The sequence below is a fragment of the Sarcophilus harrisii genome, chromosome 2, assembly GCF_902635505.1.
Source record: "Sarcophilus harrisii chromosome 2, mSarHar1.11, whole genome shotgun sequence".
NCBI lineage: Eukaryota > Metazoa > Chordata > Mammalia > Dasyuromorphia > Dasyuridae > Sarcophilus > Sarcophilus harrisii.
Genome location: NC_045427.1, coordinates 489,458,445 through 489,475,396, shown reverse-complemented (window position 1 = coordinate 489,475,396; position 16,952 = coordinate 489,458,445). Strand labels below are relative to the sequence as shown.

General features: G+C 41.2%; 2 protein-coding genes across 2 annotated transcripts in view; both read right to left on the bottom strand.

Annotated features, from left to right (window-relative positions):
• Window positions 1-5,201, bottom strand: part of CARD9 (caspase recruitment domain family member 9) — a 35,275-nt gene extending 30,074 nt beyond the window's left edge. Inside the window, exon 1 of the mRNA XM_003757490.4 lies at window positions 5,060-5,201. The gene's annotated coding sequence lies outside the window, so the exon portion shown is untranslated. The remainder of the gene's footprint in view (window positions 1-5,059) is intronic.
• A 5,556-nt stretch (window positions 5,202-10,757) lies between these two features.
• SNAPC4 (small nuclear RNA activating complex polypeptide 4) overlaps window positions 10,758-16,952 on the bottom strand; it is a 48,205-nt gene continuing 42,010 nt past the window's right edge. Inside the window, exons 22-24 of the mRNA XM_023494350.2 lie at window positions 14,038-16,070; window positions 11,499-11,623; window positions 10,758-10,948 (exon numbers count right to left, since the gene is read on the bottom strand). Of these exons, the coding sequence (XP_023350118.1) occupies window positions 11,513-11,623; window positions 14,038-16,070 (2,144 nt within the window). The 3' untranslated portion in view covers window positions 10,758-10,948; window positions 11,499-11,512. The remainder of the gene's footprint in view (window positions 10,949-11,498; window positions 11,624-14,037; window positions 16,071-16,952) is intronic.

The following is a 16,952-nucleotide window of genomic DNA, read 5'->3' as shown; positions in this document are numbered from 1 at the left end:
ACCCCTTGACACTTTGGGAACAGCGTTGAGAAAAACAAAGGGAATTTTTTTTAAGGAACAGTGATAGTGAGTACAGAATTTGAAGTCAGAAGACAGGAAGGACAGGAAGAAGAATAATGGTCATGGAATTTCAATAGCAAAGATTGTGTGTGCATATGTGTATGTGAGAGACACACATGCAAGACTAAGTAGTCTAGGGTCTTCATGCCTTCCCAATGCTCCCCTAAGTTCTCTGGAACATATATTCTTCCTCTTCCCCTTTCCCCTATTCTGAGGTGGGTGTAAAAGGTTATAAGGCAGGAAGTGGTAAAGAATTCTAGAAGATAAAACAAAATGCTAAAATGCTTAAACTAGGGATAGCAGGATTCAGAGTAGATAGAAGGAAGAAAGAACTTGCTGGCAGTGTGAGGAGTTGGGAGACTCAAGGGGTCTCTTTCTTTAGAAAACTGTACAACTGCAGCACATTACTTCTAGAGGGCCTTGCCCCTTGTAGTCACAAGGAATCAAATCAGCCTTGGAATGGTAGAAGAGGGCAGCCCTTGGGGGTGAGGACCTTGGATGCTGAGTTTTGACAGGAAGGGAGGAGGCTGGTAGCCTGGCCCGTCTGGACTAGTTCTGCCTCTTGGGTTCCTTAGAACAAGAATTGGTTCAGCTCAGAAAGAACAAGCCTTGGTCCGGGTATTGGAATGGCACTGGCTCCATCCCTCCATAACCTGGCTCCAACCCCCCTTTCCAAGCTCACTATCCTTCTCTTCACACGGGCTTCGGCTTGGCTTATTTTTCACACCAGATGCTTCGTCCTTTTGCACTGGCTGTTTCCTAAGCAAGAATTCTCTCCTTCTTTATCTCTGCCCCTGGAAACCCTTGTTTCCTTTGAAGCCCAGCTCTATGCAGAGCCCTTTATGTCCTCCCGCCGGCAGAAGGGATTTCAACAAAATCACCTAGGATCTGTTTTGTGTAGACATGCATGTTGTCTCCTCCATAGACTGTCAACTCCAGGAAAAATTCCTAGCCTGCCACAGTGCTTGGCACGTAATTGTTTCAGCCGTGTTGGTCTCTTTGTGACCCCATTTGAGGGTTTTCTTGGTAGAGATAATGGGGGTGGTTTGCTGTTTCCTTTTCTGATTCATTTTACAAATGAGAAAACGGAGGTGAACAGAATTAAGTGACTTGCCTAGGATCAGCCAGCTAGTAAGGGTCAGAAGCCAGATTTAAAATCAATATACATTTAATACATGCTTAGGGACTGATGGAATAAGCCAAGCAACAGTCTTAATGCATTTTCATGAGATGAAATAAGAGGAGAGAGAGAACTTTAAATTGTGGCTCCATTATTTACTACCCCTGTAACCCTGTAAAATGAAGGGGCTCCATTAGATCAGGAATCACATGGGGTCCATAACACTCCCAAGTGAGACCAAAACAGATAAAAAGTAAACTGGGGGGCAGCTAGGCAGCACAGTGAATGTCCTGAAGCCCTGAAGTCAGGAGGACCAGAGTTCAAATCTGGCCTCAGACACTTAAACACTTCTATCTGAGAGACACTGGGCAAGTCACAACCCCAATTGCCTCAGCAAAATAAATAAATAAATAAATAAAAATTGGGAAATATTTAACAAAATAAACACAAATATCAATGTGTGGTTTTCTAAGTCAATTTTTGCCTTCAGAGATCCTTATGGTGGACTCAGTTTCTATTTGAATTTGACATTACTGGACCAAATGACTCTTTAAATTCTCTCTCAGCTCTTAATTTATCAGCCTGTAATTTGATGGGTATGTGGGTAATGTGTCTTTTACCCACATTTAGTTTTCATAACTGCGCCCTGCTACCCTCACACAGAAGGACACAAAGTTGTTTAACATGTTTATTGATGAATTGATTGCACAGCACAAGATTTTGTGGTATCAACATTGCTACTCATTCCCTCATTGATGCTGATCATTCCCTGTGACATGATCCCCATTCCAGGTGATTTGGGAGCTATTTGCTTCAGCTGGGTATAATTATATTTTTTTCAGGATACCAACATCTAATCAAGATGGGTTTCTTCTCTGCGATGCTCCTTAGAAAGCCAATGGCAATCCAGACCTCACTAACCAAGGGGAAGAAGTATGTGTCCTTGGATGTCAGCACCCCAAAGAGAGAAAATATCCTTTCCTATTCTAGTGACCATCAGTCCCACTTTGTCTGTATCTGGAGCACTTTGATAGGGGTTGGGGGTAAGGAGGAGATACAAATATTAACATGATCCCTGATCTCCTGGATCAGGATCCCCAGTCCAATGGGGATATCCCCAATTACATGATTAGAAAATGAAATCTTCCATAATTTAGTATTGAAGCAGCATTATGTGAGATCTAAGCAGAGGCCTTCTTCAGCCTCATTGGTCTGATTTCTCAATATTCCATATTAACTATACCACACAAACAGGTTTTACATTGTTCTGTTTACCTTAATTATCTCCCCAACAAGATTGCAAACAGTGGCTATGTGGTAGGTGCATTAATAGATACTTGCCAACTTAATTTCTCTCCTCCAAACCTGTTGTCCTATGGGTCCTGGGAGGCATTCCATATTTTGAAAGCAACCTTCTTACTATTTATAGCTGATAAGGAAATTAGCTGTACAAGGCAACTTCCTCATGAATGAGGCACTGACCTAGCTATCTCTGGTCTGATTTACAGCAAACTCATTTCCTCTAATTAGTTTCCATTGCATTTGTCCTTGCTTGTTGCCTGGCTATAGATGGATGAAATATTTCTTTTTATGGTCCCTGCCACCCAAGAAGTCAGGTCATTAAGCTTGGCCCCTCAGCAGAAAGGAACAGTGCTCAATTAATACTAAATATAAACGTCCAGATATTCATTTCCCTAGTCTCCTTTCTTATAAAGATAGCCTAATTTCTCTTAAAGAAAAAAAAAAAGACTTCAGAAGCACATAACATATCTACTCTGCTGGTTTCTTAAAGAGCACAGTATATTAGGAGAGAAGACCTGGGATCATGTCCTACTCTGTGATTTAAGAGCTATGGCCAAGTTATGTAACCTCACAGGGCCATCGTTTCCTCGTCTATAAAATATGGTGGTTGTTTGGATTAGATTATTTCTAAAATCCTAATTCCAGTTCTTAAGGGGTTCTGGAAGCTTTCCTGTTCTGAACTTTACTTTTCCGGAACTCAGTGAAAATATTAACTTAATCACTTATCCCACACTACCTGGAAACAGAGACTTAGAAAGACCTATAAGTAATAGATTTTGCTGTAGTTATGAGCAGTTTTGTGAATATTATTTTTTTGTTTTTATACCACTATTATTTTCCCTGAATCTGAACCTTCTCTCCTCTTGTTACTGAAAAACCTTACATTTCAGCAGATCCAACAAGCAAAGTGTCCCATCTGATGGCATCATCACACTCTTTAACCATGATCCCTCCTCACCCCTTTATTTTAGGGAAAAGGAGTGTGTTTTCTGAGTTTTCCAGGACTGAGATTATTTTCATAATTCACCATAGATTTTGAAATATTATTTTTGTTGCTATTGCAAGCTCTGTAAATTCTTTTCCACTAGCCAGAGAAACTAAGATCTTAATTAGCTGAGAGATAGGAACAGCTTTGTCAAGATTATTCTCCCCTTACACTGTATACAATAACAGCAATATTTTATAATGATCAGCTGCAAAAGACATAGCTACTATAATCAATATAATGATCTAAAAAAATGCCAAAGGACACATGATGAAAAATGTTATCTCCTATAGAGAAAGAACTGATAAATTCTGAATACAGATTGAAGTATACTTTTTTCACTTATTTTGTTTTTCTTGCTTTATTTTTCACTACATGGCTATTATAGAAATGTTTTGTATAACTTAAAATGTCTAACTGACATCATATTGCTTATCTCCTCAATGAATAGGGGAGGGTTGAAGAGAAATGAATTTTACAATATTAAACAAAGTATAATTATTAAAAAAAAAAAAAAAAAAAAAAAAAAAAGATGATCCTCCCCTTGACAGGCACAGAAAAGACTGGAATGATTGTTGAGAAGAGACAAGAGACTTTTACAAGATTATAAACTCCCACAGAGCAGAAACTATCTTTTGCCTCGTTGTGTCCCCAGGGCTTAGCACAGTGCCTGATATCAGTGACTTTACACTTAACCCACCTGAAACTTTGGCTTTTGTGTGGATCAATCTGCTGGTCTTGGTCAGAGCGGATTTTTAGCTGGGGTTTCTAGGCTATCCTCCCCAGGCAGCCTTGCAAATGACCTTTTATCTTACTTTTTCAATTTTAATCTGTATTTCCTTTTCATTCAGTCAAAAAAGAGCTGATTCTTTTTTCTTGGAGGTGGGGGAGGGGGTGGTGAGGTGGGGAAGCTGAGGCAATTGGGGTTAAGCGACTTGCCCAGGGTCACACAGCCAGGAAACTTTAAGTGTCTGAGGTAAGATTTGAACTCGGGTCCTCCTGACTTAAGGGCCACCTAGCTGCCCCCCAAATGAGTTGATTCTCACAATCAGTGAGAAACCAGCATTGAGAACACTCTCATTCTTTTTGTCAGAGGGACCACCTTCTTATTCTTGCTGGATCAAAACCCAAATGCATCATATTCAAATGTATATTTGATTCAATGTCACAAATAGATATGGAACATCTGAAATCCAGCATTCTAATCAAGAGTGAGAGGAAACAAAGGAAGAAGATTGTGGTCCTGCCTGGGAAGGATTGATTTGGCTGGTCACTGAGGACATGAGACCCCATCCTGGGATCCTGGAGGGAGGCTAGAGTGCTCTAGTTTAACCCCATATTACATGGGAGGAAACTGAAGAGCTAGAGGGCTAAGATCCCACACGCAAAGCTTCCCAAACAGAACCCGAGCTCCATTCCTCCAGAGACAGTCTCTCTCCACTGTGCCAAATTGCTCACCCCTAAGTGGCAGGGAGACTCTCAGTGAGCCATTAAAGCCTCTGTCTTGCTTTAATTCCTTCTGGTCCAGCACCCTTCTGCTTCCCTCATTGGGCACATCCCCACTCCCCCTTAGGATAACAAAGCTCTCCTACCTCTTAGCAGGTTCTTGGAGCTTCCAGCCTGGCTATTGTAACTCTGTCTCCCATGCAATGGAGCCAGCCCATTCCCTGGGTCCCCAAACTTTAGTAGGAAACCCTACTGGTAAAGCAGGAACTTGGGGGAGGGTGGGGCCAGCTGGGAAAACTATGCTATGAAGCACTTCCCGTTGGGCTACGGGCAAGACTTTTCTTGGTGGTTTCTCTTCTGATTTGTCCATCAGAGTTCTGGGAGGAAGGGAGATTGAGGGTGGAGTATGGGAAAGGAGAAGTAACTTCATCTGTGGAGAGCTTGGGGTACTTGGGCATCTCGACACCTTTTGGAGTCAGTTTTGCACAATCAGCACCTCTGGGCTCCTCGGGGGACTGAGACCCCCCGAGAAACACTGTCTCCCTGGCCTGGCATCATAAACCCCCCATAAAAGCAAGTGTCCTGATTTGTTGACAGAACAAATATTAATAAACAACCATCTGTGCTACTGTCTGGAGGATTTGGGCATCAGGATGTTTCTCTAGCATGAGGGACAGATGCCCCTGGTTCTCCTTCTGCTCCTTTTGCAAACAGTAACTGTAAGTGGGTAGGATAATCAGGGCACCAACATGTTGTGGCTAGGGAGGAGACCCTCCTCCTTCTCCCTCCTCCCTCCTTCAGAAGCCCCCTACCCAACCTCACACCTCAAGGTCTTGCTTCCTCACCAGGTTCTGGGGCCCATCTCAAAGGGGGCATAAGTAGGATTTCTTGGGGAAATGCTATTCCCCTTCCCCCAGTGTAACTGCTCTGATAGGCAAACTGGCCCGAGTTGTTACTGCCCCGATTCCCTTGTCAGACCATCCTTTCTACTGACACTAACTCAGCATTCCTCCCTCACTCGACACAACTTCCCGAAGTGCTTCTGCTCCAGGCAAAAGAATCTGTAGTTACCCCCTATCATCTCTGTGTACGTGTATCTATATGTAGCTTTCTACATGTGTATGTAAATGCCTATGCACACATATACATATATACATACACATAGCATTATCGATAAGCGTAAGCAATGGCAGGTCCACAGGATAACCACCTAAGGCTTACTTAGGTGCCAAAGACGGGCTGCTGTAGCTATGCCCTTACCACCCCCATTCTGCTATTTTAGAGAGCCATAAGTGGCAACAGGCCAACAGCTGGCATACATTCTTCCCCCAAATCTGTACTCTTCCCCAGAGCCACATCTAGAAACATTAATTGATGGGACAAACTCTGCTTAGAGCAAGCAGTATGGAATATGACTTAAAATCAACTTTAAAATGATGTAGAAATACCAGAAATAATGAACAGAATTTAGTTTTGTGGGAGGGTGACTTGTTTCAGTGGCTTAGAAGACAATTTCAAAGCTTGAGACACCAGAGGTCATTCCCAGCTTCTTAAACTATGAGATGAGGCCCTATATGGGATTTCGTGCTATCAGTAAATGTTTGATTTGTATGCCTATTTCATATACCCACATACCCAGGGTCAAAAGCTTCAGAAGCCCTGATCGACTTCAACCAGGTCTCAAGTCCCGAACTCTTTCTACTGCACCAACGCAGGCCATAGGGAAGGCTCCTTTCCACATAGCCTGAAGGAGAAAAGTACCATTTGGGCTCTTTACTCAACCTGGATTGAGAGTTGGAAACCTCTCAACAGTAGAACAGTCCCTATGGAAGAAAGTGACGTTCCAGAGAGTAGAGATGGGATGGAGGGAATTTTTTTAAGGGACAAAAGACAGAGAGAGAGCAGAGAAGCTTCAATCTTCTGTTCTGCCCTGCCAAACCCCACCTCTTCATCATTCTTTGGCTAGTTTTTGAGTTTCTCCTTAGGGGAAGTAAATTTTCTATCAATTTGTTAACTTTTTCACCCTCTGCATTCTGCTTTTAGCTTTATTCTTCCACTGTAACATGTAGCCTACCTTGGCAGACAACTTTTAAAGCATATGTGATCTCTACTCCTTTGTAAGTTAATGCCATTTACAACTCCAATTGTACTCTGAACCTTACACCAATTTGGAAACCTTTCCTGATGCTCTCCACTTCCTCCCTCTCAAACTATCTTGAATTTAACTACTTTGCATATGTCTGTATTTGTTACTTTACTTTGGGGAGAACCTATAATTTATGCTATATTGTTATTTTCTCCCCCATTTAAGGTCCTCGAGAATAGAAATTATTTTATTCTTGTATCCCTAGTACCTAGTAATATGTGGAACATAGCAGGAGTTTACTAAATATTTGATTTTCTAGGAATTCTGCAATAGAAAAGTACAGGGCAAGACAAATATACTGTTTCTTTATGTAGCAATGGTGGATGACAAAATTTGGGAGGGACAGGTATGCAGCAAGAATGTTTAACTATTGGGTGACTGTCAGACACTGCAGTATCTCAAACAAGCAAGGATGGGAACCAAAAATTCACTAATATTAATATCCATTAACTAGCTATTCATTTAGTTAATCCAGTTCAACTAAACTCCCCCCTCCTAGACATTTTCTTAGCTAATATGGACTATGGGCCAACATGAAAGAAAGCAGATTTGGTACTTGGGGAAGAAGTAGAAACTGCAGTCAAGATGTAAGTCTTTTTTTACCTGACCCCACCCTAAGACAATTTTTCCTCTTACCTAATTGCTGTTTCCTTGAGCTAGCTTCTTGGAGGAATTGCAATCCCTGGCCCTTATTACTTTTGCTTGAGGGCCTTCACTTTGTATTAATGAGATACATGAGAATGCCCTATATATCTCAACAGAGGAATTACCCTCAATTGCTTGTCTACAACCACCTAGGTTTCCTCACACCCCAGCTGCTGTAAATTTAAAGGACAGGCTTGGAGAATTGGAAAGGAATGGTTCAAAGTAGATCAAAAATGGGCAGGGATTCACAGAAATTCCCTAGGTAGGGAAAAGAGCAGGGAAGTGACAGTAGATGAAAAATTTTAAAAGTGATGATGAATATGGAAATGTTTACAAGAACTGTAACCTATATCAAACTGCTTGCTGTCTTGGAATGGAGAGGTGGGGAAGAGAGAGAAATTTGGAACACAAAGTTTTCTAAAGGTGAATGTTGAAACTATCTTTATACATATTTGGAGTAAAAAATTACAATAGAAACAAATAAAAATGAAAAATAAAACAAAATGCTAAAGTAAAAATACCAAATATTAAAATATACAAATTAAAAAAACAAAAACAAAAACAAAAACAAAATTGCTAGTAGTGAAGCAAGTGACCTCTACATTCATCCCCTCCACCCCACTCTGCCTCTATAGGCAATGGTATAAAACAAGGCTCTTTAGACAATAAAAACAAAATACCAGCCTAACTTACTTCACAGGAATGTGAATGAAACTTAACAAAAACTAGTTTATCAGAGCCAAGAGAATCAGGAAGATTGAAGTTCATTGTTGCCTCTGGCTGTATTAGCTATATAATCAAGGGTACATCTTAACTTCTCAGTTCCCTGTGAACTTTTTAAAAATTGGTCTGCATCATTGAAGAGAATTTCCCCATGGACTTTAAATCACAGGACTACATAAAACAAACAACAGGTATTATTTTTTTATCAAGGATCAGAAAAATAAGAGTTCTATTATCCTAATTTTGGTTAGATATCCAAACAAAAGAAACCCCACTAAGCAAAAGTGATTTACCAAAAGGGCATGAAAAAGTGAGGTAGCTTTGAAAATTATCAATCTTCTATGGAATGTGGGGTGTGATGAGTGGCTCAAATCATCCTGAATGGTGTCATTCTGTTGTGCAGCATCACAATGTACCAAAGCCCAGCTACCACCAAATTCTGAGAAAACCCGAATGGTGTCAGTCTGTATGGCCTGGAGGGGGAAAAGGAGACATTTTCCTCTCCGTCCTGTAGTGAACTGGACAGAATTTGGGCATCTTTCCTTCTTTTTTTTTTTCCTTGAGGCAACTGGGGGCAAGTGAGTCTTGCCCAGGGTCACACAACTACGGAAGTGTTAAGTATCTGAGACCCACTTTGAACTCAGGTTCTCCTGTCTTCAGGGCTGGTGCTCTATCCACTGCGCCACCTAGCTGCCCTGCATTTTTTCTTCTTTAAAGGATGCTTTGACTTCATGTCCTACTTAGTCTCATGCCTCGATTTCTATCCAGAGGTTACTGGCTACATTTTCAAAAATTTCTAGCCTATATAACACCCCAGTTTTTGACAATAGAAAAATCAACATGCTTCTCCTCTACAGAAACAAAAGAACTCAGAAGTCCAGACTAGTCATTTATGTATATGAAGACAAGGATCCAGCCCAAGAAATAGGTTATAAGATTAGAACTGAAAAGTACTTTAGAAATTGAATCTCATGTCAAACTAATCCATATATAAAGATCCCTTAACTTAGTAAATGTAATATTATCTTTGTTTTATTGGATTTTTACTTATTTTGCTAAATATTCCTAATCACATTTTAATATAGGTGGGGCTGTACTTGAAAGTGTTGTGGGCCACATATTTGACACCTCTGATTTGGTTTAACCCTCTTCTTTTCCAGATACTTTCCCCACAAAAAGTATTATTTTGCCCCATTCTTTAAAGATGAAAAAGTTGAGGCCCAGAGACATTAAGTGCCTTGTAGAGGATCAAAGCTACAAAGGTAACTGGAACTTTAGGACTAGGTCTGAAAAGGGATCAAGGGAAGGCATGAGCTGCCATATATTCTCTCCCCGGGTTCACTATTCCCACAAAATCCTTCTGACGACTGGTCTACCCTTCACGCATATGCCCCAGCATGTTTTCTCTGTACCACTGCCACTGTCCAACCTGCCAGACCAATATTTGGGGTACACCTCTCCTCCACCCTCTCAATCTCTCCCCACTCCTAAAAGGCTTGGCTTCAGATGAAAACATTTATGGTTACAGCTCTACCCAAGATTCTATAGCTAGGAAATGACAGCCAAGATTCATACCCATCTTCTAAGTCTAGATGACCCTTTCAGGCTCTTAGATTTAGCCATTTCATATGTATGTAACTGACTGAAACATATGACAGCCATTTAGCATCAGCTTGAGACCTTTATATATAACTGCATATTGACAAGAGTAGGCTGAACCTGAGAATATATGTATATAGTTATAGTATACTCCAGAGAAAATAAAACTAAGTTTTTTTTGCTTTTGTTTTTAATGAGAAAATAGATTATCTAGCATCTACATACATACATACATACACACACACACAAATATACATATATATATTTATATCTTTCCCTCCATTCAAACTTGTTATTTGCATAAAAAATAACCCCTCCAAGTAAAGAAGTATTATCACTTCAAAGCAGCTGAGGGACCATTCATTACCAACATCATAGAAGGTGGAAATGACTGAGAATCCCAGTCACCTCTTCTGATCCAAAATCAAGGGATCAAACAAAATAAATCTTTTGACAGCAAAAATAAATACCCTTCCATTTCTCTCTTCCTTCTTCTCCCTAGCCAGCAGTCCCCAGGTTCCCTCCTTCCCTCATGCTAGTGCAATAAAGCAGTGACATAAGCCTTGCAGAAGACTCCAATTTCCAGGGCTTACAGTACAAGTGATAATCCAGAGAGGTTAGTATGATAACTGGTCTTCAGTGAGGAGCTATGTGAGAAGTGTTAAGTCAATGCTGCCTGTACAGAGAAACCTTCATAAGAAAAAAGCTTTCCTATCCTTCATGGTTTCTTGGGTTTGGTTTTGTTTTTTCTAACTTTTGCAAGGTCTTTAAGCAAGTTTAAGACTTCCTTAGATCTGAAGGCAGTTTTCATGGCCAGGAATCCTGCAGTAGAAGAACATACAGGGGCTCCCAAGGATGACTAAAATGCTTCCATCCAGTTGCTCCCACACCTGTAGACAATGCCGTCAGCAAAAGCCAAGGCCTATAAATACAGAAAACAAGCAAGATTACAGAATGGATGATGCATTGTTAAGGACTGTGCTAGACAAGCAGCTCCAGACAAACTGGTTATCCAAAAAGGTTCCCCAAAACTTTTGTGTCTTAGACCTCCTCTCTGGCAATCAGGTGAAGCCAGAATGTTTTTATTAAATTTAAATAAAATATGTAGAATCACAAGGGAATTACATATTGAATACAATTGAAATGCATTAGTCAAAATGTTAAAAGCCAACTTCATAGACTCAAAGTTAAGTCCCTGCAACAGGAAACTTAAAAGTAAGTGTAAGAACAGAAAAAAAATTTCCGAAGGCATTGCATCGAGTGGGGCCTCAGATCTCCTCTCCCTCATTTTATGAAAGTATTAGTGGGATTTTTTTTAAGGGAAGAACTTATCTGCTCCCAAAAGCATAGTGGTGATGGCAAAAAGGGGGTTAAGGTGGGGGGAGGGAGAACAAGGATAATGGTACAACCCTTGAAAAGCTGTAAGACACCAGTGCACCATTATTTCTGTGTTCAGGACCTTTCAAACTTACCTCTAGGCCCCTTCTTACACCCTCCTCATTCGCTTTCTGGCATGCATGGCATTTCTAGTCTTCAGCACGTCACAATCTGCTGCATCCAGGTTACTGGATGTGGCTTCTGGGATAGGATGGGAGCCCTAAAGAGACACAGAACAGTGAGTGATCAGAGGTCCCAGAGTGACAAGGGGGACAATAGAAGGAAAGCGCAAGGCCACAAGAAAAACAAGATCTGGCCCAATGCCCTCCAAGTTCTCTGTCTCTCCTCTACAAATAGAATCTAGAGCTGTAGGTGCACCTCAGGTCTAGGTTTGGTGGTTGGGGGAAGCTAGTGAGGATAAACAGAAGACTGGAAGAGAAGAGAAAAACATCTTCCCTTCTCTCGTGCTCAGGGATATCCAAGTTTGCAAAGATCTGTATTGAAGCAATGCTGACCTGAAGAAGGTGATTTTCAAGGAGAAATACCACTCTCTTATTGGTGATTTAAAAAGAATTTTTAAAATTGATTTTTAGGGATCAGATTACTTATATTTCACAATTTATCCTAATCTTCTTTTCTACCCTGAGAGTTATTCCTTACAACAACAAATGAAGAGCAGATCAGTTTAGCAAAACTAACCAATCTATTGAAAAAAATACATGCAGCATTCTATACCAACAGTCCCTTACTTCTGCAAAAGAAGGTGAGGTGACTAGAGAAGTATTTCTAAGAGAGGTTTTTTCCTAACTGACTATTGCCTCCCTTACTAATATCTTAAAAAAAACCTTCAAAGACAGTGATGAGGCAAGTTTTTGATCCTGGCCTCCTCTTTCACAACAGTCCTGAGAGAGTATGAGGCCACTAAACTACAGCTTGTATGAATGACACAGGACAATGAGCTTCTTCTCCTCTGGCCACCTAGGAAAATGCTAAGGGAGGACATTTCTAGAATTTCATTTCCAAAACCAAATACCTCAGGGAAAAGTTACTCTGGAGATGGAACCAGGAAAATGTGCTTAATCTCAAGGGGAAAACTAGAATTACAAACACAGAATTCAAGCTAAATATCAGCAATAAACCAGGACTAGATATTGGAAAAACACAAATCACCTGAAGGTATTAGTGAATAAGTAAGACACTGCTTGAAGAGCAAGAATTACATTTAAAAAATTAACAAATTATAAGCGAAAGGAACCCAACTGATAATTTAGTCTAACCCCTTTATTTTCCAGTTAGAAAAGAAAGGAAAGACATGGTGTGCTCAAGATCACCAAGTGAGCTAATGATGGCTGGTTAGGTCTCTTCATTGTCAATCTAATACTCATTACACCATTAAATTGCCCCACTTTTCCCCTTTTTCCCTATCAAAACACAAATCATGCAATCTACACATATTCCTGAAGTTTAAGCATATTACCTCCTACTGACAGGGAGTAACCAAAGGAAAAAGGGAAACTTTAACTTGAACAAATCACTACAACTGTCAGTTGATAAAGATTCTAAGAGCTAGGAACATGGACAACTTTTTGCAAGCACCTGGCTGTACTGAGGAGATATACAGAAGAATCAAGATAAGAGATGTTTTTTGGGTTTTTATTAAAGATGGAAAACCTACACATTTTTATAGGTAGCAGCAGAGAAGAAATCAACAGACAGGGAAAGATTAAAGAATAGAGAGATAGAGAAGATTAATTCCAGGGGCAATCTGCTGAAGTTGACAGAAGGGATGGAATTACAAGTACAAGTAGAGGGATTGGCATTGGCAAAAGGGAGTCACCTTTTAATCAAAGAATGGAGTAAAGTAGAGGAGCTGAGAGTAACGAATCTAGGAGTTGGATACAGCTCTTCACTTCTAAATCCAGTTTCCTAAATAATTACTTAATAATAGAGAAATCAAAATAAACAATACATCTAAATCAAAGAAAGAAAAAAGGGGGGAAAAAATGCCCCTACTGTTGCCAGAGAAATAATTCAAAAGTTAAGAACAAAGGTTTATCTGTCAATAAAAAGTTATTTAAAAAAAAAAAAAAAGAACAAAGATTTATGAGGGAAAATCTTCAATTTATATACTGTGTTTCTAATTCAGATGGAAAAAAAGTCCTTTCCCTTAAAAGATTTTTTTAGTAGACCAAAGCTAGCATTGATTATCAAAGACCTTAATGAGGCTTTTTGTTCTGCACAGGTGGAGAACGCTCACTCATCTTTAAATCCTAGCTAAATTCTGGAGGCAATGCCTGTACAAATATAGGTGGGTTTGGAACAGGCTGCTGCTTCTTCAACAACCAAAAAAATGAATCACAGACACATGAAGACAGTATTCAAACAAGACTGTTTCCCATTCCCAGTCACTCCTTAATAGCTTTGGGTCATAGTTGAGATCTGGTCTGTATAGAAAGGAAACAAAACTGGACAAAAACATTGGGAAAATATTCCTGCCCTCCTTGATCTAACAGGATTATCAGGGTGGCAGATGGGAACCCACTATGGCTTAAAGAAGTAGAATTCCTCCTCTTCCTCTCTTCCCATGACATTACACTCCCTGAAGCATTTTTCCTGTTCAGTTACTGAGCTTACCTGGCTAGAGGACATGGCCTCTGGGGTGGACTGGGTATCTCTAAGCATGTTTACCAGCTGTTCATTTCCACCACAATCCCTGTCTTTGGGCCTGTTCTCTAACGGAGAGCACTCTTTCTCCTGCTCCTCCATTTCCTCCTCGCTTCCACTGTTTCTGTCCATGGTCCGTGACAGGGTGGTTGAGACCCTAGGTGGGGGAAAAGTGGCAAGAAAAGCTGGGACGGCGAAAGCTGCCAAAAATCTGGCTTTCAAGAGGAGGTATGCAGGGTTCTCCTTAAGTTGCTCTTGTACCATGTGCCGAACTGCCTGAACATCTTGTACAGACACATCAGTCTTGTCCTGGACTCTTCCCTGTGCCACTATGGTAGCTGCTCTCTGCTCCAGAGATTTCTTTTGAAGCAGAAGTCCTGACAGGGTCTTTAAATTGCACAAAAAGGGAGGCAGGTAGGGCAATGTGCTCTGAAGTGGGGGCAAGCAGACACCTTGCTTCCCTTTGAGCCACTCCCTTACAGAAGCTTCATTCTCCAATGAGAGGAGGCTCAGATCCAGAATGCTTTTCCCAGGCTCCAAGCTTTTGGGCTGATTGTCTTGGGCAGTCATCCCTTCTTGTTGCTGAGTAATGGGCTTAGATGTCCCTGTGGGTGTGGGAAATGATTTCCCAGAATTGCCATTCTCAGAATTATCTTTTGTCTCCAGTAAAAGGCCTTTCTGTAAAGGATCCTGGCCTTCTGTATTCACTGTAACTGGGCTCTTAGCTTCTGGGGTGGGGGCAGAGTAGCAGCCATTGGGCTCTACCCTTGGCTGACTTGTGGGGTTCTTGGTCTGGGACTGGGTCTCAGCTGGAGAGAAATCTGTCTTCCCTTCTTCAGAAGATGATTTATCTCCAGGAAGACTGCCTTTTTCTGAGTGATTTCCTGTATCTGATGAAACTGTGGTGGGAAGATGTGTTGGAAAGATTGGTTCAACTACCTCTGAAGCCAAATCTTCTTTAAGAGTTTTATTGGCAATAAGTGGAATTTTGGCTGAAGTGGGGCTTGGTTCAGGGGCCCTAGGGCTCTGCTTCACTATGGGTGAAGGCAAAAGCTTTAGGGTGGCTTGATTCCTGGCTATTCCCCCCAGGATGGGGAGAACAGGGGTTCCAACTGGTTTGCCTGGTCCAGGGAGGCCTACAAAGGTTGACATGGACATAGGGACAAGCCCTTGTGTAGTAACTACCCATGTGATAGGCAAAATGTTGCTGGAGACAACCTGTGTGCCACAGGTAGGAACTGAAAGGGTGGGCACCAGGCTGATGGGTTTGGACTGCTGCATAGAGACTTGAGCTGGAGCAAGAAAAGGAGGTACCTTAGGCAGTTCCTGCTTCCCTGAAGTGGTGGTGACCTGGGAAGACAAGAGGCCAGTTAGCCCTGTGCTGGTGGAAATCTGGCTTACTCCTCGGTCTAGTTTAGTTGCTGCGCTGGGGCCCAGACTCTCGCCCGATGCAGAGTGCCCTTCAGCCGTCATCAATGAGGAAGACTGGCCTAAGGTAAGGACCCCAACTTGGGGGGCAGAGGTTCCCTCTGTTCTATTTACTTTCTCTTCCACAGTTACTTCATTTCCCTGGGAGGCTCCAGAGTTATTTGTGATAGAATTTTTCTGAGGGGACTTGGTAGAAGTTATGATAGGGGAAGGTGTTTGGAATGTGGCTGCTGGGCTTGAAGTCACAGCAACTGGTTTCCCAGCTGACCCTGATCCCAGTGGCTGGGCCGTGGAAAGAGAGGAAGGGAGAAGTGGTTGCAGAGGCTGCTGAAGGATCACAGGTGGGGTGACCAGCACCTGAGGGGCAAGGATCACTGTGCTCTCCAAGGCCTTATTGGCTTGGGATTCCCTGAGTCGTTTCTCCCTCAAGAGTTCTGAGACAGTCTTGGGCTTTGGTCTGGGGCCTAAAGAAGCTGGTAACACCACTGGCCCTGGTTGGGCAGCCTCTGGTAAATCTTTCATCTTGGAGACATTAGATTTCCTTTGTGCTTCTTTGCCTTTCATCAAAAGGCTTCCTGAGAGAGAAAGAGCGAGAGAGAGAGAGAGAGAGAGAATGAATATACAGACCAAGGACAGACAGACCATAATCGAATCTCAGAAGCTTCTGCTTATTTAAAACTGAGAACCTCTAAAACCTTTATTCAACAAGTACCAATTATGTACATACTGTACGTTTAGGCCTAAACAGGTACTGTGGAAGAGAGAGAAGATAGACTAGAATCTTTACTCTTAAGGAGCTTAGAGTCTAGTTATGGGAGAAGGCAGCTTCTTCCCTGTACTGAGCTTGAGATCTGGGGTAGAATGGGGCAAATTTGAAAGGGACCAAATCTTTTTTTTTTTTTTTTTTAAATTTTTTATTTTAAAAATATATGCATTTTTTTCAACATTCACCATTACAAACCTTGTGTTTCAAATTTTTTCTCCTTTCCTTCCCCACACCCTCTCTTAGACAGTAAGCAGCACAATATGTTAAACAGATGCAATTCTTCTATATATATTTAAAAGGACAGTATCTTAACAAGTGTATGACCATGTCTGAGAAAATGTGGAGTAATTATCATTCAAGTCTTGAAAAGAATTTAATGGTAGGTACACATAGCAGATGCTTATTACCTATTATCTTTAGGGACTAGACACATTAAGAAACACAGCTGTCCCACAATCAGTTAAAATTTTTCTTTCTTTTCCTTTTTTTGGTTACAGGGAGAGGAAGGAAGGAAGATATCTAAGTCAAATAGGCCTATCTAGTTTTTAAAACTCCAAATATGTTAACCAATTCAAATGTTTATTCCTAAACTGACTTCCCTGCAAATTCAGCATGTTTCTTGGGCTTCATGTCTCCAATGGGGATTCAAAAAGGGGAATATCACTTTAATCTCAGTCTAAGCCAAGTGTGA